A 21922-nucleotide genomic window follows, 5' to 3' on the forward strand; every position below is an offset into this window, starting at 1 on the left:
GTTTTTGTGCTTCGCTCTGACTGATGACAGCCACCGCTTTCCCAAACGAGTGATTTTCAGCGTCATGGAAACTGCCATTGTTTTGATTTCACTAAGTGACTGCAGGTTGCATACCAGCAACTCCTGGGCATGCACCGAACAAATCTAGTGCTTTAATGAGAGACCCCTTTTATTTAACGCTGGCCATGAACCTTCACAGACAACCCCGCCGCAGTGGCTCAGTGGTTATGGCGCTCGGCTGCTGGCCCGAAAGACGTGGGTTCGATCCCGGCCGCCGCGGCTGAATTTCGATGAAGGTAAAATTTTAGAGGCCCATGTGCTGTGCGATGTCAGTGCACGTTAGAGAACCCCAGGAGGTCGAAATTTCCGCAGCCCTTCACTACGGTGCCCCTCATAGCCTGAGTTGCTTTGGAACGTTAAACCCCAATAAACTAAACTAAACCTTCACAGACAACCCTTCACGCAACATGACAGCAGTGAGCAAGGTGTATTGCAACACTCTGTGAACACTGGTGGCAGATGTGCCTCGTTCGCACTTATGCAGGTTCTCAAGGTTTTGTTGGTCAAGACAGGCACGAGTTCCTCTGAAATGACAACGGCAGTCAAACCAAGTTGCAACATCAGCTAGCTAGCATTCGGAAATAAAAGCCAATCATCACTTGACATACGGTATTGTCCGACAACCACTGCATGCACTAGAGGGCATTCCCAGCAGCCTTCAACACACACCCAAGTGGTGAATAGTACTAAAGGGCATGTGTGCTTGCCCTGTGGTGGCACCATGAAAGCAACACGAGAGGAATCTGGGCTCATTAGTAAAGCAGTGGCTTTGGAACGAAACAAGGAACAAGACATTACGCTGGCTGTCAACCATCCTGTTTACAATGCATGCTGGATTTGTACATCCGTCAAACAAGAAAACAAGGCCAGAGACAATAGAGATGTGGCTACATTACTGCAGCCCCCCTCCCCCCCCGCCCTCCATGGACAAATGAATAAACTTATCAGCATGCCCAAAGCAACTTGTGGCCTGAGGGCTTCTGACCGGCAGCCCTGGACCTCTGCCACACTTCGACAGATTTTTGTCCGGTGCCAGCAGATCTGGTGCACTTCACATCTAACAAGCAGGGGCTACATACAGTTCCCAGTGGCTGTATGCAAGCAGTTGTGCTCAGCTGCAGAATATGCTCACCCTCGGACACTTGAACTGCTTTCAGCAAAGCTAAACACGTGTGGCCCTCACCTGGGGCTTCTCAGGTGTCCCATTAGCTGCAGTCATGTAGATAAAGTTCTTCCTAGCCTTCTCACCACTGAAGATGGCATCCAAGGGTTGGAAGTTGTCAATCATCGAAATCAGACCTACAGGCAGAGCAGACAGCGACATAAAACATTGGGTCTCATAATGATGTGGTGGCAGGGCTGATGCCTGGCACTTTCAACTTCATGTCGTGAACATCGCTTTAACTGCTGTTTTCACTCACACTGCTTATGCAGTAGAATGGTCTTGGCTGCATGAGCAAGTATCGTAGCAGTCTTTTCTTTTCTATACAAAATCAAACAGACACGTATTTACAGCTATTATACTTTTCCAGCATCAATTAAGGGCGGGGATAGGGTCTTAAAAAAAAGTATTTGTTAATAAAGTCACATTTATGACAACAGCAGTGAATATGTATTTTTGTGCACTGATTCCAAATACGCCATTTAATTTTATGAACAACAGTCATGCACTTATACATTATGTTGTGCAACTTTTCGCCGACAGCTTTGAAAGAAATTCTACTGCAGGAAACTTGTTAGAAAGCATGCCACTGGCTTCTCCTAACCTCAAACTATGCAATAAGGGCAAATTATCATCCTGCCTGTCATAGAAGTTGAGTTACAGAATCCTGAATGTCATTTCGGAAACAGGAATACAAATCTTTCTTCCCATTTGGGAAGTGACAACTTCAAAACCCTGTAAATTAACTTGTATTACAGGCAGCATAATAATTTTATCCTTATAGCATAGCGTGATGGCAAGAGAAGCAAATGGCATGCATTCTAACAAGTTTCCTGCAGCAAAATTTCTTTAAAGCTGTCGGCAAAAAGTTTCTTAACATAATGCATGAGTGCAAAATGACAAGTTGTCCACAAAATTCAATTACATATTTGGAATCAGTACACAAAAATACACATTCTGGTTGCAGCAGTCGAATTTCGATGAAGGCGAAATTCTAGAGGCCCGTGCACTTGCGATGTCAGTGGACGTTAAAGAACCTCGGGTGGTCAAAATTTCTGGGGCCCTTCACAACAGCGTCCCTCATAGCCTGGGTCACTTTGTGACATTAATACCCCCATAAATCATAAACCATAAAAATACAAATTCCCTGATGTTTTTATAAATCTGACTTCATTAATAAAAATTCTGTTTTCTAAGAGCAGCTTCCCCCCTCAAATACTGCTTGCCTATTCCCAAATTCAAAAGTTTTCTAGTTTTGTGAGTCCTGATGGATTGACCACTACACACTGCACATACTCAATTGCTACGTGTACAAGGCAACCAGGCATATTTCTGAGCCATTGTTGTTAGCAGTTGCTAGAAACACTCTGTATATATGAAGAGTGTTCCTCACAAAGGCATCAACGCTTCACAAGAGCTAACTGTGGCCTTAAGAGGTCATTCCCATGCTACATCTCTGAGTAAATAATGTCATTTAATAAAGTTGAAATTTGGGTGCATTTGCAAGTGCTCAATGTGTGTCAACAGTGAAAACAAATGCGGGATGTAAATTCAGTTGACGTTCAGTGCTTGTCTCATCATCATCATCAGCCTGACTACGCCCACTGCTGGGCAAAGGCCTCTCCCATGTCTCTCCAATTAAAGGGACATTGAGGAGAAATTGAAGTTGGCTTGTATCGATAAATTACTTGCTCCTGACTACAAAAACACCACTCACACTGACAACAAAGCTCTTGTAACGTAGAAAAGAGCAAGAACCAAAATACAGGTATCGCCGCCACAGGCCAAACTCGCAAGTACAAGCGTGATGACATCATAAGAAAAGACAGTGTTTCTAGCAACACTGGGACACGAGAAGTCACGAATAACTGAGGCTGACAAACGAAGGTTGCGCAGTTGAATACTGAAGTAAGTTTGTTTTGAAACCAATAGTGCGCTTTTATCACAAAAGGAAGACCGATAAAAGACAACCTGACTGTTGTAAGCGAAGAAAATCAATACTTAGCAGCGCCACAGGCGGCCAGATGAGTTTTGGTATATTATGGCGCTTCGCGTCTTTGCGCTCTGCATGCCCGTGTGGTTTCATTTTTGACGCGCCTCGATTTACAAGCACGGAACAGCAGAGGAACTCCAAGTGCCACTCCAAATGCTAGTTAACTTCTGAAGGAGCCTGTTAAGGTTGGTCAGATGATCGCCACGGTCAATGAAAAACTATGATGGCACGATTTTCGGTGATCGTACAAGGCAGTTTGCAGTGAAAAGAGCACCTTGAGTCTTCGTATGCTCGCCTGGCGAAACGTTCCCGGTTGTGCCAGTCAACTTCCAACTACTTGGCGCTCTGTGGGGCTGAGGTCGCTGAAGTGCAGGCCGAAGTTATTAGATGCTTTTAGCATACTGTGTACCGTGTTCCCGTTACCCGAGTTCTGGGAGCCCGTGCGCAGCCAATGCATGCGCAAATCTCCTTGACGTCGCCAGATGGCGCCACATACCCGGCAGCTGTGCGCGCGCTTGCAGTATAGGGACCAATCAGCGCCTGCTCATTGGCGGTAGGCGGGCTCCTGGTATTCCGCTAACGGTAACAAGGTACACGGTATGCTAAAGGTGTCTATTTGCGAGAACTTCGTTGAAGACTTCGAGAACGGGATCCATCGTAACGCTGGCAAAACGCCGGTGCAAACGTAAACGAAGTGACGGTAGCAGGGGCCGCAATAGCCGATAGATGCCTTCAATGTGCGGCCGGCGGTAGCTTTCATTTCGGCTTCTGCTAGGCCACACTGCTAGCGGCCAAAAATCACGGAGTCTGCGTTACGTCATGTGCACGACATGTTTCACGTCACTTAGTCCTGTGTCATCATAAGAGAGTCCCAAGTTTGAATAAGCGGTGGGAAAAACTTTTTCAGCTTCGAATCCAAATTTCTTAGAAATAAATGCATCTTTCGCTGCCAGCCAAGTGACAACAAAGCCATGAAATGCCGAATTATCGGATTTTGCTATAAAAAAATATTAATAGAGCTCTACCTCACTGTCCCTTTAACCCTGTCCTTCACCAGTTGCGGCCACCGTATTCCCGCAAATTTCTTAATCTCATCTGCCCGCCTAGCTTTCTGCCACCCCCTGCTACGCTTTCCTTCTCTTGGAATCCACTCAGTTACCCATAAGGACCAGCGGTTATGTTGCCTTTGCATTACATGCCCCGCTCAACCCCATATCTTCCTCTTGATTTCGACTGGCATGTCATTAACCCGCGTTGGTTCTCTCACCCACTCCGGCCGTTTCCTCCGTTCCCTTTTCAAATCTAAGTGCTTGTCTGTGTTCCTGTTAACGTCCAGTCTTCATTTGCACTGTTGATGCACAATGGATACCATAAAACGCAGCCTTTCCCAACGAGTCCTGGTGGCAAGATAGCCAGCCTCCTAGGGCAGAGACAAATCCGTACTTCCAAGCCTTACCCCCACTCGTTTCTGTGCGGGCCAAGAAGGAAAGGAAAGCGGCAGCCAGTGAGGTGGTCTGCTTGCTCTGGCGCCCAGCCTGCCCTGTGCCCCCCCTAAAATGGTCGTACACACTAGCAGAGCCGCTGCTGTTACCCAGGGTTCCATTCTTCTGCCTGGACCACTTGGACTGCCATGCCACACTGAGGGAGGGTCGTGTTGTTCCACCTTCGTCAGACGGCCCGAGTGCCCAAGCATCATCCGAGCACACTGCCCAGATGCACGCTAATATTGACACTTTTCTTCTCCTCAAGGGAGGAAGAGACAAAGAAAGGGAAACCCTACTGGGGCAAGGGTGGGAGAGAACTGCCTAATTGGGTGTCTGCCACGCTCTAGCTCTACAGGTAAGAACAAAAGAAAAAGAAAGAGAAATTAAAATAAATTTCAGGAAACTGTAAAACGTACAGATCTCTGTCTGTGATGCATTCATTTACACCAAATTACTGCACACAAGGGTGAGCTAGAATGTAACAACACAACTTAGACATAAAAATGGTAAATAAGGAACAGCATTGGGCCAGCACTGTACTAGAGCAAAAACTGCTTGTCCCTCTACCTGTGGATGTGAAATGTGCGTTCAGCACCTGCCAGCTGTCAAAAATGCAGCTACTAGTAGGCCTGGAAACCCTGCACACATGAAAAGTACTGAACAGCTCACATGACAAGGTGGGGGGGGGACATTAGAAGGGAATCTGCAGAGCTCTCCACACTGATCAGATCAGCGCATCAAAAGGCACTCAGAAAGGTGTCTATTGAAACGCCGAGGTCGCAGACACATTGCACAATCGCAGTCTATCCAGTACAAACTGCAGGCAAGTGGCACAAGCGGAAAAGAGGAAAGAGGCGGAACGCACCGTCTGACAGCTGCAGCTGTCCCAGGTGGACTTCGGAGAGCACGAAGTCCTTGCTTTTCACAGGGAACTCCCTGGTGCACATCAGGTGACCGCCACATGGAGGAAAGAACAAGTGTGAACTCTACTTGCGTGGTGGTCGACAGTTTGTTCAGCAACTGCTTTGGTGTGCTCAAGCGCACAGTAATCGTGGTAACACTGCTCAGTTATGTGGTGATCAGAACCACCTGAAACGGATCTTAACTCCTGAAATACACTTAATTTTCCACATTCTAAAATTACACTTTAATCTATAGGCTCTGTTATTGTGCACTGAAATCTCAGAAAACAGGCATTTTTGCACTGTGCCTCCAGAGGCATGCAGGACTGGACCAGGACTGGACACCACACTCTTGCTCAGCAGCTGGACATTGATGACACCAATCCATAGCAGCAATTTGTGTTGACCCTAAATTGCTTGTAATTTGTAAGAAATACAAATTAAACAAATTGCATACCTGAGACCCGCACTCCAACTACGCAGTTAGGTCCTGACTTTCTGACCACACCATCTCTCTCTACTCCGTGACAACTTTTTCTGGCAACAGGTAGGAACATACGGAGCCGAAACATGCCCTCCCTTCCTAAGCAGCAGAATGCAGTCCCCACTTGCCGTTATTAGTTTCTCATAAAATATAGTATATTGCCAATATTAGTTATTTGTTTCCAACACAACTGCTGGGTTTGATTCCTAGTGCTGCTGGGTACCCACTGGTTTTCTAATGGGTCATTTCCCCCAGCCTGGTGCTTAGCCCTTCTGGGGTGAAGTGCTTGGAAAAGGGCCTTTGGTCACCTCATCCTCCCTCGATAGAAAATCTGTCCATGAGGGACACAAATCCAACCTGTGCAGTAAAGCCCATCATAGCCCTTCAATGTTCTAATGTTAACATTCAATGTCAGCACGCGCCTGTTTACGAGCGCGTGCAGATGATCTCGGAGGCAATGGCTACGCATGCCTCGTTAGAACAAGCTTCCATAGATAGTGCCACCTACACCTATGACAGAGTCAATGTACCGCGAAGAAAGCAGCATGCCAGGTGACCAGGTACACCCCTGTGCGGCCAACTATTTGGCAGAGTGAGACAGTTAGAGGCACTCCACCCCTGTAACCATCCCCCATTGCCAGAAAACGCTGCCATCGAGTATAGTGTGGGAGTCACCTGAGATCAATGAAGAAAACATTTGCAAAATCACAAAGACTTACGTGGGATTCACACATGACACTCTCGTGAAAGGAGTGCTGTCCACAAGCTCAGATCGCCAGTCAAGATCTGAAATACGACCGAATATGAGGGACCACAATATGTGCAGGATGTAAGCCATTTCTATCAAAGCAAGCAAGACAAAGCGAAAAGATGCGCGCACTGAGTAGATTAATTACGAGTGCTAGTCAATGAGTTCATTTGTGCCCCTTCCATCACTTCACTCTATGCACCGTTTCATATGTACGCCATTGCTCCTAGGCCAACACGTTTCTAGATACCAGTGTTTCATCATCTATACATTTTGCTACAGTACAGCCACTGTTTATCAAATCAATACTGAATCATGCAGTTTTTATAATCAATGCCTCCATACTTTACTACTGCATTCTATAAAAGAAAAAGCCAGCTAGGGCCAAACAATTCACTAATTTAATTGTTCCTGCACTAAGGCAAAATGTACTGACACAGAACTATGGTGTAACCAAAGGACTAGTCATCTTAACAGTAAAAAGAGGCACTTCAACTGGAATGCTGACAAAGGTCACAATTCATATTAATTAAGTACATTAAATGTGCAAGAAGCATTAAATGTAACTCAAACGTATATGATCCCACATTTTTTCTCGTGATTCAAGTTTAGTGCTTCTAAAAAGCCATCAGCATTTCTGGTTTGTACTGTAATCTGAAGGCTCATTCACACTTGTGAGTTGCGGAGGTTGTGCGACAGTTTTGGTCGAAAAGTAACAATTGTAAATGGCCACAGCAATCGAAAAGCGACCGCCACAGCTTTGCGACTGCGAGTCGTAAACCACTAACCAATGGGCAACGTCGCGGAAGTGAACGGAAGCCTATTCCACATCCAGCTTCTCGCTGCCGGCAACAATCACAACAGGCAAGTCTTATCCCAAAAAAGACCAATCCAGGAAAGCCACCCGCAGGTCGCCCTTGCAAGTATGAACATCGGTACGGGAGAGCCGCTCCCTGGTTGCAAGTGACAGCCGGCTGCACGCATTTCATGACTCCCAAGTGCAAATGGACCTTATTCGTGTTCCACTTATTAATGTAGATGATGAACTAGTCTTTCACCATGACTGTGCTGTTATTAATCAACTCTTTTTCACCTCTCGTCATGAACAGAAACAGTGGCTGAAAGCAATGCCAGAAATGGCCATTGATGTGTTTTTTTTTTAATAGCAGGGCAAACTTGAAGCTTCTGTATGAACCAATCACTTGGGATTTCGCAACAAGTGCAGAGTCTGCGCCCTGCCTGGTATGGTGTGTCTGATGTGTGCCATATGCGAGTGCATGTGTACCCACGCACCGAAGGCACTAAGTAGTACAGGAGGTCGGGCGTGTGCAATAAAGCACTGCGACACCTTTCATGAGTGGGGGGTGCATGAAGCATGCAGGCTCTGGCTTTTCCCGGGTGTGTCTTGGTGGCGGCATGAGGGGCATCAGAGCGCATGTGTGGTTGATGGCCATGGCATAGTAGGCCGGAATGGACACGCCCAGGTCAGGCTTCAATGACAACAACCCCACTGGAGACATAACCAAGGCTTCGCATGAGTAACTGCAGAACACTTCCTCAGAATTACTTTGAATCGCGCTAAGCAACGGCAGATATGAGAGAAAGTATATGAGAGAAAGCGCCGTCGCCGCCAGAATCCAGAGGTGCATTAAAATTAATTAATTAAGTGAGTTAAAATTAATGAGAGGCCACTGCAGCACTAAAAAGTCACGCTCAGCTTCATGAGTTGTCACATTGCTCTGCAAGCAGATTCCTTTAACTACTTTACACTTTATTGCCACTCGTGCCACCACTGCGAATATTTTTTCCAAGATCCAATAAGCATTCTTCAATGCACAGGTCAAACTTACCGCCCAACACAGCTACTGAAACCAATCTTGCCAAATATCAAGAGCTGATGCACATGGAACACACAATCAAAGGCCCGTACAATGCTTCACACATTCTTGTAATACACTTAGCATTTTTGTTTCTGCCTTTATGAATTTTACCGCCCTTTTCCAGCCACTTAGGAAGTTTGTATAATTTTGTAATTTTGTAGGCACTGTACTAAGCTGCCTAAATTACGGTACACAGTTTGTATGCACTTACATGCACTGCCTTCCCCTTTCACGTAATACGCTCTTTTAAGGGCCTTTAGGCATTCTGAGAGAGACAGTGAACGAGGAAGGGAGGGAGCAAGCAAGCACATGTCATCATCAGCCTGACTACGTCCACTGCAGGGCAAAGGCCTCTCCCATGTCTCTCCAATTAACCCTGTCCTTCGCCAGTTGCGGCCACAGTATTCCCGCAAATTTCTTAATCTCACCCGCCTACCTAACTTTCTGCCGACCCCTGCTACACTTGCCTTCTCTTGTAATCCACTCCGTTACCCTTAAGGACCAGCGGTTATCTTGCCTTCGCATTACATGCCCTGCCCAAGCCCACTTCTTCCTCTTGATTTCAACTAGGATGTCATTAACGTGCGTTTGTTCTCTCACCCACTCCGCCCGCATCCGATCTCCTAATGTTACACCTATCATTTTTCTTTCCATAGCTCGCTGCGTTGTCCTTAACTTAGGCTGAACCCTCTTCGTTAGCCTCCATGTTTCTGCCCCATAGGTGAGTACCGGTAAGATACAGCTGTGTATACTTTTCGCTTGAGGGATATTGGTAAACTGCCATTCATGATCTGAGAGAACCTGCCATATGCGCTCCACCCCATTCTTATTCTTCCAGTTATTTCCCTCTCATGATCCGTATCAGCGGTCACTACCTGCCCTAAGTAGACACATTCTCTTACTACTGCCAGCACCGTGCCATCAATTGCGAACTGCTGTACTCTTGCTAGACTGTTGAATATTACTATGGTTTTCTGCATGTTAATTTCTGGCCCCACCGTTCTGCTCTGCCTGTCTAACTCATTGATCATGCTTTGCAGTTAATGTTCTGAGTGGCTTAGCAAGGCAATGTCATCAGCGAATCGCAGATTACTCAGGTATTCTCCATTAACTTTTATCCCCAACTGGCCATTTCAGGCCTCCGAATATCTCCTTTAAACAGGCAGTGAATAGCATAGGCGAGATCGTGTCTCCCTGCGGGACACCCTTCCTTATTGGAATTTTATTGCTGACTTTATGAAGGACTATGGTAGCTGTGCAATCATTATAAACATCTTCCAATATTCTCACATAACACTCTTCTACACCCTTATGTCGCAATGCCTGCATGACTGCTGAGGTTTCCACCGAGTCGAATGCTGTCTGGTAATCAATGAAGGCTATATACAGGGGCTGGTTATATTCTGCGCATTTCTCTATCACCTGATTGATAGTGTATGTGCGTGCAAATGCATGCATGTGTGCATTTGTATGTATGCGTGCACGTGTGTGTAGGGGAGAGGGAGTGAGCGAGCGAGGGAAGCAAGTGACCACAAGTTTGTCAATCAAAGCTGTAAGCAATTAAAATGCCCCTGCACAAGCAGGTGGAATTACGCTGCAAGTGGAAGAATGCATTAAATGCAAAACATCAGAAAAGAAACCTGCACAATGGCACTAACCTTCTGCACCCACAACTCCCATAAAAAGCAATATGGATTCTGCACATTTACATTGCTCAAATGACATGGCTACTAGTGTACTAGACGTTACCAATACCTGTGTCATTGTGCAGCTCTTCTCTCCTGTCACAGGTGCCAGGAAAAAAAAGCACCTGAATTTGCCAGTCTGTTGGTGGTGTTAGTGCCACCCGAGTAACAGAGCAGCTTGGACCGTTTGCTTTTCAGATCTTGTTTGGGGTAGCCTGTGCACTCGTATGATACTTTCACTGTACAGCATTGACTGGTGCGTTAGAAGCTGTCCCTTGTGCAGCGTAAATGAGGAAAACCACAAGCTTTTGTTTTTATGCTAAATGCTGCACCCTATCTGCATTCATGCAGCTCTGACAGTACAGCCAACTAACTAAGGATAGGCTGATAGGGTAGGCCTACCTGATAGCAAACATGTCATTTTTACCAAAAACAACACTTTTATAAGGCAGAAAATTGTGTAAAAGCGAGGTACATGTGGCACCGCAACTGGAAGTCTCGTGCAGCAGCCGCAGGTGATGTATTCATGAACGAACACTATATTGCTGTCTTGATGGGCCCCTTCCTATTTTAAGCTGAAATGCAGCCAAACAAATGAAGTCTTTGGTGATTGCTTTTGACCATAATTTTGTTTTCTGACCACCATGCTTTCACATGCAAATGAGGTGCTCTGTCAATGCGTTTACCATATGCAAAGTCTTGCTCCATGCCAATTCCATCTGAGTCAGCATACTGCCTGCAAAGCAAAGGGGAAAAGTGCAGTTTGAGTCGCAAGGCAACTGTGTCTGAAGAGAGGGCCGGCACTGCAGGCTTTCTTGAGCCTATGCCGCACTACGCAACAGCACACACCAACCAGTGGAGCTAACTAGACTGACTAGACATGGCCATCAGTGTGCACAGCCTCTGTCATAAGCAATCAGGGGGCACCCTTTTCCAGACTGTTCCACACGTGAGTAGTCCACCCTCGACACACTAAGCTGCTGACCTGATGTCATCTGCCTGCATGCGGTCTCTGGGGCCTAGAAGGGACACTGAGGACTACTTTGTGCAAAGATGGGAAGCTCAAGATGCCAATGCCCAGCTCAAGCGAGTTTCAACTGAAACAGAGGCAAAATGACAAGAAAGAAAAAAATTGGCTATGGTTTAGCTCTGGTTAAACCTGGAGGATTGCGAAAGCAACATCTACGTGTCGACATATATTGTTTACATTGCCCACAGTCTTGCCGTTTCGCGTGCTCTTGCACGACCATACTGCACATGCAGGAGGAGCAAGTGACATCACTCACCACATGCGCACTCGTGCACTTCCTTTCCTTAAAATGATCCGAGTGTAAAACGTGCTCAACGCCAACACCAATGAACACAACGAACGCCGATGGCGTACGGCTTCAGCGCCGCGTTTCTGGCACAACCTTGTCAATTCCTTCGCATGCAGCGCACACCTGTCACTACCACCACTTAGCTTAAGGGGAGATGTGGGGGATCAGATCGCAAAAATCACGAAAAAAGTAGATTTTTGAAAAGTACACTTTTTGGCATCTCCAATGCTATTTCTATGGTGTACTGAAATATTTCACCCAAAAATAAACTTTAAGCGCTCCAAATGAATACATTTGTCGGCATCTAGTGTGTGCTGGCTTAGAACTTTCAGGCCTGTTTTCTCGAAATTTTGTTTTGAGCTTAACACCTCGCTCATGGAAAGCGTAGCAAAGCCATGGGTGCATGAATTTTTACCCCGTTTGTTTTGTTGTGATCACTGGAATGTGGTCTGCATTGAGACAGTCTCAGACTTACCATTTAGGCTCACATGTGTTTATTACATGGTAATTAGAGCATGATACATTCTAAGCATAAAGAGAAGGTGCATACTGTGTCCTCCAAATAAAAGAACAGAGAAATTAAAAAAAAAAAATTAAGAGAGTCTTGATTTACACCACACTTCTTAGTAAATATTAAAAGCATTTACAGACCTGTAGCCTGTTTTTTTGTCATGCTAGGCTTTCCACAAGCAAGCAACATGGGGACAACATATAAACAGTGCAGTGATAAAAGGGAACCTATACTGAAGCTGTCATTGTGAAACTTTATATCTGATTGTTTGATGCTGTTTTAAGCCAGTGTGCCAGATTTCATCGGTCTAAGTCGAAAAATAGAAAAATCACCTTCGATCCCCTCATCCCCCTTTAAAGCATGGTTGAGGTGTCCAAGAGGGCAGTTATACACCCTCCCTCTGGTTCAGGCGTCCACTGAGACAGGGATGCCTCGCCCTCACCTCATGCTACCTATATCCTGACATAGCAGAGGAGCTATGCCAATTTTTATATACACCACAAACCACGCAGGTGGCGATGCTACTGCGCATCAGAGAGGGAGAGAGAGGGAGACTGTCCGCAAGGCGATGGAGAGCGCACAGCGGCGGTGGCTCTGGCAGCGGCCCCGGTGCGCCAGCTGTGTGTCGTGTGACGTCCCCCGCTCCTCGCGCATGCACAGCCTGGCCTTTCCTGAGCTCTGCGAAATGGCTCGGCGACTGGCATAGTGTTGCTTTCACAACAAAAATCTCAAAGACCCATTGCACCAATGCCACCTGCCAGGCTCTGCACTGACCATGATGGAGAAATCTTGTCTGAGCAAGAGGACAGGCTGAAACCGGTAAACTGCCTGGAATAAAAAAAAACAACAACACAAAAACAGTGCCAAAGTGGTCACAGTGATTACAGCATGCAGAATTTAACAAAATTACAACCCCTTCTTGTCAACTGGTTGTTGCAATAAAATTTGGGGCCAATGAATACTAAAAAAATAATTGCTTTTAGTCTCATGTAAAATATTTACAAATTGCAGGCCGCCTATATTCGAGTCACTGCAACATCCTATTTACAAATGGTTGCCTAATTTCTAAGCTACACTGTGCCCATTTCCCACAAAGAGTGATGTGATGAAAACGTATCAAGTAAACATAAACACCCAAAAAATAGACAGGACGGTTACCACTGTGTAACGCGAGACTCGGTGACAGCCGTTAAGGTATTTACACTGTACGATATATTGAGGTAGAGGATACGAGATCGACTTCATCTCCGTGCAGTTCTAGAGCGCTCTTTTTCATTTTTCCACACATACTCGTTTTATAAATAACTCTCCACTCCAGTCAGCTGCTCTGGCGCGGGGCACCGCCAATGATGCCCCCACCCCCCCCTTCCCCCACCCCCGCCTGCTCCGCACCCTTATCACACACCACACCCAGGCAACACTGGACTGCCCCATACAGTCCAAGAATCCAATCCAATCCAATCCTGCTTTTCAAGCCATTCGCATGCCCGTTCGTCACCTTGCATTGATGCTGTCAAGTCGGCAATGCATTCGTACACAGTGGCGAAGAGACTTGAGGTCATAAAAGGGCATCGGGAAAATGGAAGGAACGTTCACCAAATGTCTCAAGACTTCAAATTCGACCAGAAATGGATATGGGAATGAGACAAGAATTTCGAGCAAGCTGCTACAGCAAAACTGCGGGAAACCAAAACTTCGAAGAAAGTTGAGTAAGAGCGCGCCGGTGTTAAGTGAATACGTGGACGATGCGCTCTTTGAGCGGGAAAGAACGTCAAGACGTTTTAAATCCATGTGCACTGTGCATTTTTTTTTCTGGCAGGAAAATGTCGCTGCCATCTTGAATTTCAGCGCCGTCCCGAGATCCCCCCACCCTCCTACTCGGCCAGTAATTTCGACTTGCTGGGGTGGAGGCGCTTGCTCGGAATATTACGGTATATCTATTCAATTCCAAATGCTCATTTTTCTTAACATTTAGAAAAAATTCACTTGAATCTGCGTGGCCCATCTTAGATGAAGGCATGCTGAAGTATATAAATAAAAGGCATGCCACCTATAAATGGTGGCATACGGAGCAAACTCTTCACCTCTAAACACTGTCAAAGCTGCAGTTCAAAGACTGCAGGCTCTAGTAATCGTTTTGACAGCCACAACATGAAATGGTGAAAAGTTGCCCTCAGGGTTTCTTCCAACCATTCTCAATCGTTGGTTCCTGGCAAGGCAAACACGCTCCAAAATGAGACACAGTGCACTTATTATACGAAGACGCCCCGTAAGAGCCAAGCCTTACAGTGTTAAGTGTAGTGACAAAAATGCAAACAAATGGCACTTGAATATTATGCACCTGTCACATGCCAAGCCGCAGCCACCGCCAACCAGTAAGAGCCACAAGAATTTCGTGCAACCAGAAATCAGGCACGAAATGTAGTTACACTTCATGACAAGGCATAGAGGAACAAATTAAGTAAGTCCAGTTAAAATTGGCATCATACATTAGTGATACAGACATAATGCTAAGCTAAAAGTTCACTAAGGTAACGCTAAAGAGCACGTTAGTGAGATGTCTAAGACAGCGCGTTAGAATGCTTCTTTTTTTCCCCTTGAAACCTTGTACATTCAATACACGTAGGGTGATGCTCAAACGTGACTGCACTAGAGACTCTTCTGCAATTCCATTCCCACTACCTTTCTTGTGCTGCTGCATGCCATCAACAGTCAATAAAAGCCCCCATCGTCATCGTAGTGCATCTTGTCTGATAAAGTCTTGCTCACCTAAGCAGTGAAAGCTGACAAAGCACCAAAATGCTTTGGAATTGGCAGCAGAGTACTTCTTAAGCTGTGCTAGAGGCGTTTTTTTCTTTTATCGAAATGCCCCAAGGGCAGTTTTGGCCAAAGGGTGTCATGGCCAAAGGTATGTTGGGCAACTCAAGATGCACCAAGCCAGGGGAAAGCTTGTACCTATTGCATGACCGGTAGACACCTGACAACACGTGCTAGATGTAAGGTCACTTTACCACAAACGCTCATGGACAACTTTCAGCAGTCTTTCAAAGGCCACATCTGGGGCTTTCACTGTAAAAGCAGCCCATTGCAATAAGCCACAAGATATGTGAAGAATGAATGACATAAGCTCCGATCCCACTATGTCACTAGCCACCACGGTGGCTCTGTGGTTATGATGCTTGCCTGCTGACCCGAATGACGTGGGTTCAATCCTGGCCGCAGCGGTCGCATTTCGATGGAAGCAAAATGCTACAGGCCTGTGTATTATGTGATGCCAGTGCACGTCAAAGAACACCAGATGGTTGAAATTATCCGGAGCTTGCCATTATGGTGTCCCTCATAGCCGCTTTGAGGCGTTAAATCTCGTAAACCAAAACCAATCCCTATGTCACTGAAACAGCCACATGAAAGTGGACGAAGAGATTCGGTGCTGTGCCAGCCTCAGTAGTACTGTCACTCACTCACCGGTATGTGCTCCTCTCCACCCACTGGTACATCTCCACCAGACGCCGCAGTTTCACCGCAGGAACAGACACGTTGTATGCCTCATCAGTGGCTTCCTGAAAGACATCACGGCACAGTGAAGTGTTTGTACGATAACGCAAACAGAAACAAAATTGCTCCCCTCACATCCTGACACTTCTACCACCATTCTGGGATAGCATTACGCCTCCAAGAGCAGCAGGACAGAACGGAAGCCATGACCTGAGGGTAGTGATGCAAAACTACTCAGGTAGTGATGCAAAACTATAGGGAAATTGACTATCGATGGTATCGATAGCTTTTTTGACACTATCGATAGTGTAGAAAAACTATCGACAGTCTACTATCGACAGTATTACTGTTGATAGTAGAATCAATAGTATTACTATCGATAGTGTTGCTATCGATAGTATTACTAGTGATAGTACCGCTATCGATAGTGAAACTGTCGCTTGTACGGCTATTGATATTGACAATATTGATATTATGCATTTGTTGGCCAGCGATATATCCAAAACATTTCCGATACCTGGTTGGTTTCACGTTCTCATGAGGCTTAACGCCCCAAAGAGACTCAAGCTAAGAGGGATGCCGCAGTGGAGGTTTCCGGGTAAATTTCGACTAGATGTGATTCTTTAACGTGCACTGGGACAGTTCAGAAAACCAAGTTGAGGATGCAGTGGGTAAGCGTGGTTGATTTTATGGAATCGATAGTACTAGATATAACAAGTAGTATGGATACAGCTATCGATAGTAATATCAATAGAACTATCGATAGTACTATCGATAGTACTATCGAAAGTACTAACTATTGATAGTACTATATTGATAGTCCTATATTGATAGTCTTTTTTACCACCGATAGCTCGATAGTGACTCAACTATCGATAGTATCAATAGTATTATTGATAGTTTTGCATCACTACCTGAGGGCCCACAGGGGTCCAGAGAAACTTGCCTGGTGGGAGGAGAGGTGGCCCGTGACGTGGATGAGGCGTGTGGAGTTTGTGGGCACGGCGTCATCCTCCTCAATGTGCGCCACCTGCTCCAGGGCCTGGTCGAGCGCCTTGGACAGGGCACCAGCCCTGTGCTGCAAGATGGGGTACCACAGTGGCTGCAGCTGGGGCACTACTGGCACGTGTACGAAGGTCAACATGCGCGGCAGACACCGTGTGAGGAGTTGGATGACCCCCCTTGAGTCAATTGGCTGATGCAGCCGAAACCCACCCTGAAATCTTGTGGCTATCGCTGACATGAAACGACATCACCCCACAGCCAGGTCACACAACCAATGTCTCGCAAGGCTTGTGAGTTAACGTGACTCCTCACAACATGACTCCCAACAGCCATATGACACACGACACACCACACGTGCCTCGTGGAACTTGTGTCACTTGTGTAATGCCCCTTCAAACTCTTTACATATGAAAACATGCCCTCACTCGCATCTCACCAACAAATAATGGTAGCTACTGTACAGAAGACTTTCTCCAGGATGAGTGGTGTCCCCTGTTGCAGATGTCAGAGCTGAAAGTGCCCCCCCCCCATTTGCAAAAAAGAATGTTATCTAGGTGGGCTCGTGAGTGGGTGCTCCTCAGCATGTGGCCAAAAATGTGGCCGGGTCTGGCCCATATTCTCACAGGAACTCCTGCTATCATTGCGACTTCTTCTGCCATAGTAGGTTTACTGTTTTCTTATTTGCCTTTAATTGGGGTAGAAGCTTTTAGTAACCATCTACCACAATGGCCATGGTTGTTAACAAGTAAATGCTGCAAACCAAGAAAATGCTACCTGTTGTTACAGCGCGAGTACCCACACTAGTTCCTGGTTCTCCGAGCTAGTGACTTACCATTCTATAAGAGGTTTTCTGGCTTAATACTACATGCAAGCTAATGCATGCTTTCTGCAGTCCTCATTTGTATGCACATTGTGCTGTCAAACTTTCTTTACTCTGTATCCTGTATTTTCCTTGTCATTCTATGCTTCTTTTCCATCCGCATATTAATACTCCACACGAAAGAACAAGTCAGTGCACAGCATTTCAGCAGTCATTTGCCCTTATTTCATGCTGCGAGTATACTGTCATAATAAAACACTTTCACGATACAAGCTTTCGCATTCGAAATGGATGGAACGAGGCATTGCAAGCTGTAAAGTAGAAGCAATATGAGAGGGAACGTGGGAGCGGGTGGCCTCCACATTTCACAAAGTGCCGACGCTGATAGACAACGCAGACAACGAGAATGGGCGGCACCAGGGGAATGCGCGGAAAGAGCAGTCGGTCATGCTTACTGGGACACGCGTCTCTGTCACAAATTCTCAGCGCCTCTCAGTGGCAGTGGTCAGCGAAGTGTGGTGGCGACACGCTCCCACGTTCCCACTCATACCGTTTCTACCTGTGCAGCACACAGTTGCTAAATACACTGGAAACATGACGGATCAAATTAAATTTGAAGCTGCTTTAATCAAATGCTGGCATGGATTATCCAGATTCAAGTTACCATAAGCCAGCTACACGCATAAACACGACCCTGACATACCTCATTCCACAGCAGGAGGCAGACGGCTGCAGCCACAAGTGAGACGCCGACAGCGTATGTAAAGAGCACGCTGTAATGCGACGGCTCAATGTCTTCCAGTGTCTCTGCAGAGTCCATCTCCTGCACAATTGAGAACACATTACACGAGCTCCTATTGGACCTCAAGCAGACAAAACATTACAAAGCAAGGAACTGCTTATCCTGCTAGATAGTTCGAGGCATTTGTACTGGAAGCCATTTCTGCACAAAGTGTACAAACATCACATGCTATCTTCATAAAGGCCACCTCTACCAAAAGCCAATCATATTTTCAGCCTACTTGAAATTGACTACACTTGTGACCCAACTGTTAGACATAAATGGATATCGTCATCATCATCGTCAGCCTGACTACGCCCACTGCAGGATAAAGGCCTCTCCTGTGCTTCTCCAATCATCACTGTCCTAGGCCAACTGCAGCCACCTTATCCTGGCAAAATATTTAATCTCATTTGCCCATCTAACTTTCTGTCGCCCCCTGCTATGCTTGCTTTATCTTGGAATCTACTCTGTTACCCTTAACAAATCATTGGTTACCTTGCCTTCGCATTACATGTCCTGCCCAAGCACATTTCTTCCTCTTTCTTTCTACCAGGGTGTCATTAACACACATTTGTTCCCTGACCCACCCTACCCTCTTACCTATCGTTTTATTTCCATAGCTCGATGCACTGTCCTCAATTTAAATTGAACCCTCTTCAACAGCTTCCTTGCTTCTGCCCCATAGGTGAGAAGTGGTAAGATATAGTTATTATATACTTTCCTCTAGAGGGATGCTGGTAAACTGCCATTCATGACCTGAGAGAACCTGCCATATGCGCTCCATCCCATTCTTATTTTTCTAGTTATTTCACTCTTGTGATCCGGATCTGTGGTCACTACCTGGAATACGTCTGCCCTAAGCAGACATATTCCCTAATTACTTCCAGCACCTCGCTAATAATAGTAAACTGCTGTTCCTTCAGAGAACATTACTTTGGTTCTCTCCATATTAATTTTTAGACACAGCGTTATGCTCTGCCCGTCCAAGTCATTGATCATGCTTTGCAGTTCATCCCCAGAATGACTTAGCAAAGGCGGTGTTATTAGCGAATTGCAGACTACTGAGTTATTCTTACGCCCAACTGTTCCCAGTCTATGTTGTCTCTGGACGCCTCCTGTAAACAGGCGGTGCATAGCATTGGCGAGATCGTGTCACCCAGCCAGACACCCTTCCTTATTGGAATTTTATTCTGTCTTTATGGTCGCTGTGCAGCCATTATAGATGTCTTCTGGTAACGCTCATCTGCAGCCCCATTCTGTAATGCCTGCGCGACTGCTGAGGCTTCAAATGGGTCAAATGCTTTCTCGTACTGTACCAAAGCTATAGAGGGTGTTTCACCTAAGATTTCAAACAATTTTTAAAAATAGGCTTTCTGAGTTAGGAGAGCGCTTTTTTCGGCACAGCATTGTCAGTGGTGTAGTACATCGGAATATGGCTAAGACATGAAGAACACATCACGAGATAGCTGGTTTTCCATCACACGAAAACAGCGCAAACTTCACGGAGGACGCACAAAAGAGAGACGAGACACAGGTGCTGACTAACAACTGAAATTTTATTGCTCTGACACATCGGCAAATATACTCAAGGCATCAAGAACAACAAGAAGGGTAAGACATGAACATAGACAATCGCAGCAGGAAACGAGCAGGGAATCATGAATGCTGAGCTGTCGCAAGGAAACCAAATTCCTTATCCAGAAGGGCTATGAATGGGGTGCCGAAGCGAAACGAAATTGAAGCGAAAAAAATCGCAAGCCTAAAAGACCACTGTGTCAGCACCCATTCATAGCCCTTCTGGATAAGGAATTTGGTTTCCTTGCGACAGCTCAGCATTCATGATTCCCTGCTCGTTTCCTGCTGCGATTGTCTGTGTTCATGTCTTACCCTTCTTGTTGTTTTTGATACCTTGTGTTAGGATAGAAGAACAATTCAAAAGACGTTTATTCGTCTTTCCGTTACAAAGGATCACTGGGTTAACAAGAGGCCGTGTTGCTTCTTTCGTGTCTAACACCTGAGTCTGTTGTTCTTCACGCGCCGCGCGAGCGATCGTCCTCCTCATCCTCTCCTCACATCACTCTCTCCTCCCACGGGCGGCTCGGGTTGCTCGAACTCAAAGTTCGGGTTGCTCGCTCTCCGGCGAAGGATCTCCGTTGGCGGGGATGAGCTGGCGCTCACATTCAGCCATCCTGTCCCACCGACCGTCCCGGTCGGAATTGTCCTCGCGTTCCGATTCTTCAGAACCTGTCTCGTTGAATTCCCGGTCCCAAAGCTTCAGCTTGTCAGCCGATGCAATACTGCTGTATGCTCTTCGCCTTTGCCGCGCCGGAGGCACGTTTTCGATGCGGTAGCGGTCGTTGGGAAGCCTTTCTCCGATGATGTACGGTCCTTTGTATTTTTCTTTGTTTCCTTGACTCCCCACTTGCTGCCGGTTCTCGCTCAACTAGTACAACATCTCCGGGATTGTACGTCGGCGCTTCCGCCCGCTTCCTGTTGTACCGCTCCTGTTGCTTGCGTTGGTCTTCTCGGATATTCTCCACTCCAAAATGGCCAATGTCATCATGACATGTCCTGACGATTCTCCAGCGAGTCTGGTTTGGAACTACCCACAGCAGTCCTTCGTTCGTGTCGGTTTCTTGGTTCTTCTTGAATAATATGCCATTACGCAACCGGTATTCGTTTTTGACGCGCCTGTCTTCTTTGGATAGGTCTTCTTTTTTTTCTAGCCTTTCCTTCAAAGCTTGAACCTTTGGATCATTCAGCTGGGCAACGGTGAGCACGTCTTCTGTCGCTATGCATGCTGCAAGGACGTGAAGGCCAGGAACAATATCCGTCTCTTCTGGAGGGTCGTATGCAGAGCGGCTTAGTGCATCAACATGAGCCATTGCCACCCCCTTACGATATTCCATGTCGAAGGTGAACTCTTGCAGTCGCAGCCACCATCTGCCAATACAGGGAAGCAGATTCATTTTGCTCATCGTTGCCCGTACTGCGTTGCAGTCAGTGACCACCTTGAAGTTCATCCCGATTAGGTACACTCGAAACTTTTCTAACGCCCAAACAACCGCAAGCGCTTCTAGTTCGTACGAGTGGTATCTCTCTTCGTAGTCAGTTGTCCGCCGGCTTGCGTAGACGACAGGATGAAGCTGCCCATCTGCTTGTTCTTGCACAAGTATTGCTCCTAGGCCGTCTTTGCTGGCATCCGTGTGCACCTCTGTTCTTGCGTCGAACGCGAAATGCGCCAAAACTGGCCTTTCAGTCAACTTCATCTTCAGTTCAGTGAACGCGGCATCGTGCTCTGAAGTCCACTTCCAAACTGCGTCCTTAGACGTCAGTCGCGTTAGAGGTTTAGCAATGCTGGCGAACCCTTTCACAAATCTTCGAAAATAGCTTGCCAGACCCAAAAACTGACGCACCTGGTGTACATTCGTTGGTTCGGGAAAGTCAGCAATGCTCTGGATCTTTAAACCTCCGGGTCGCACTCCTCTGGCAGAAATGTCGTAGCCAAGGTAATCGACTTTCTCGAAGAAGAAACGGCACTTGCTTAATCGCAGCGTTAATCTCGCTCCCCGGAGGACATCCAAAAGCAT

General features: G+C 46.4%; 1 protein-coding gene across 9 annotated transcripts in view; it reads right to left on the reverse strand.

The window, feature by feature from the left end:
* Tmem43 (Transmembrane protein 43) overlaps positions 1-21922 on the reverse strand; it is a 52651-nt gene that overhangs the window by 11123 nt on the left and 19606 nt on the right. For 4 of the 9 annotated variants that reach the window (XM_089563736.1, XM_089563740.1, XM_089563737.1 and 1 more), the window contains exons 3-11: positions 18252-18371; positions 16670-16796; positions 15694-15788; positions 13003-13056; positions 11085-11134; positions 8182-8343; positions 6805-6871; positions 5565-5635; positions 1244-1359 (exon numbers count right to left, since the gene is read on the reverse strand). In XM_089563736.1, the coding sequence (XP_089419862.1) occupies positions 1244-1359; positions 5565-5635; positions 6805-6871; positions 8182-8343; positions 11085-11134; positions 13003-13056; positions 15694-15788; positions 16670-16796; positions 18252-18371 (862 nt within the window). Of the gene's footprint in view, positions 1-1243; positions 1360-5564; positions 5636-6804; positions 6872-8181; positions 8344-11084; positions 11135-13002; positions 13057-15693; positions 15789-16669; positions 16802-18251; positions 18372-21922 lie in introns of all 9 variants that reach the window. The other 5 variants (XM_089563739.1, XM_089563738.1, XM_089563741.1 and 2 more) reach the window with 5 other exon arrangements.

Source organism: Amblyomma mixtum, chromosome 10, assembly GCF_055824585.1.
Source record: "Amblyomma mixtum isolate Tamu chromosome 10, ASM5582458v1, whole genome shotgun sequence".
NCBI classification, from domain to species: domain Eukaryota; kingdom Metazoa; phylum Arthropoda; class Arachnida; order Ixodida; family Ixodidae; genus Amblyomma; species Amblyomma mixtum.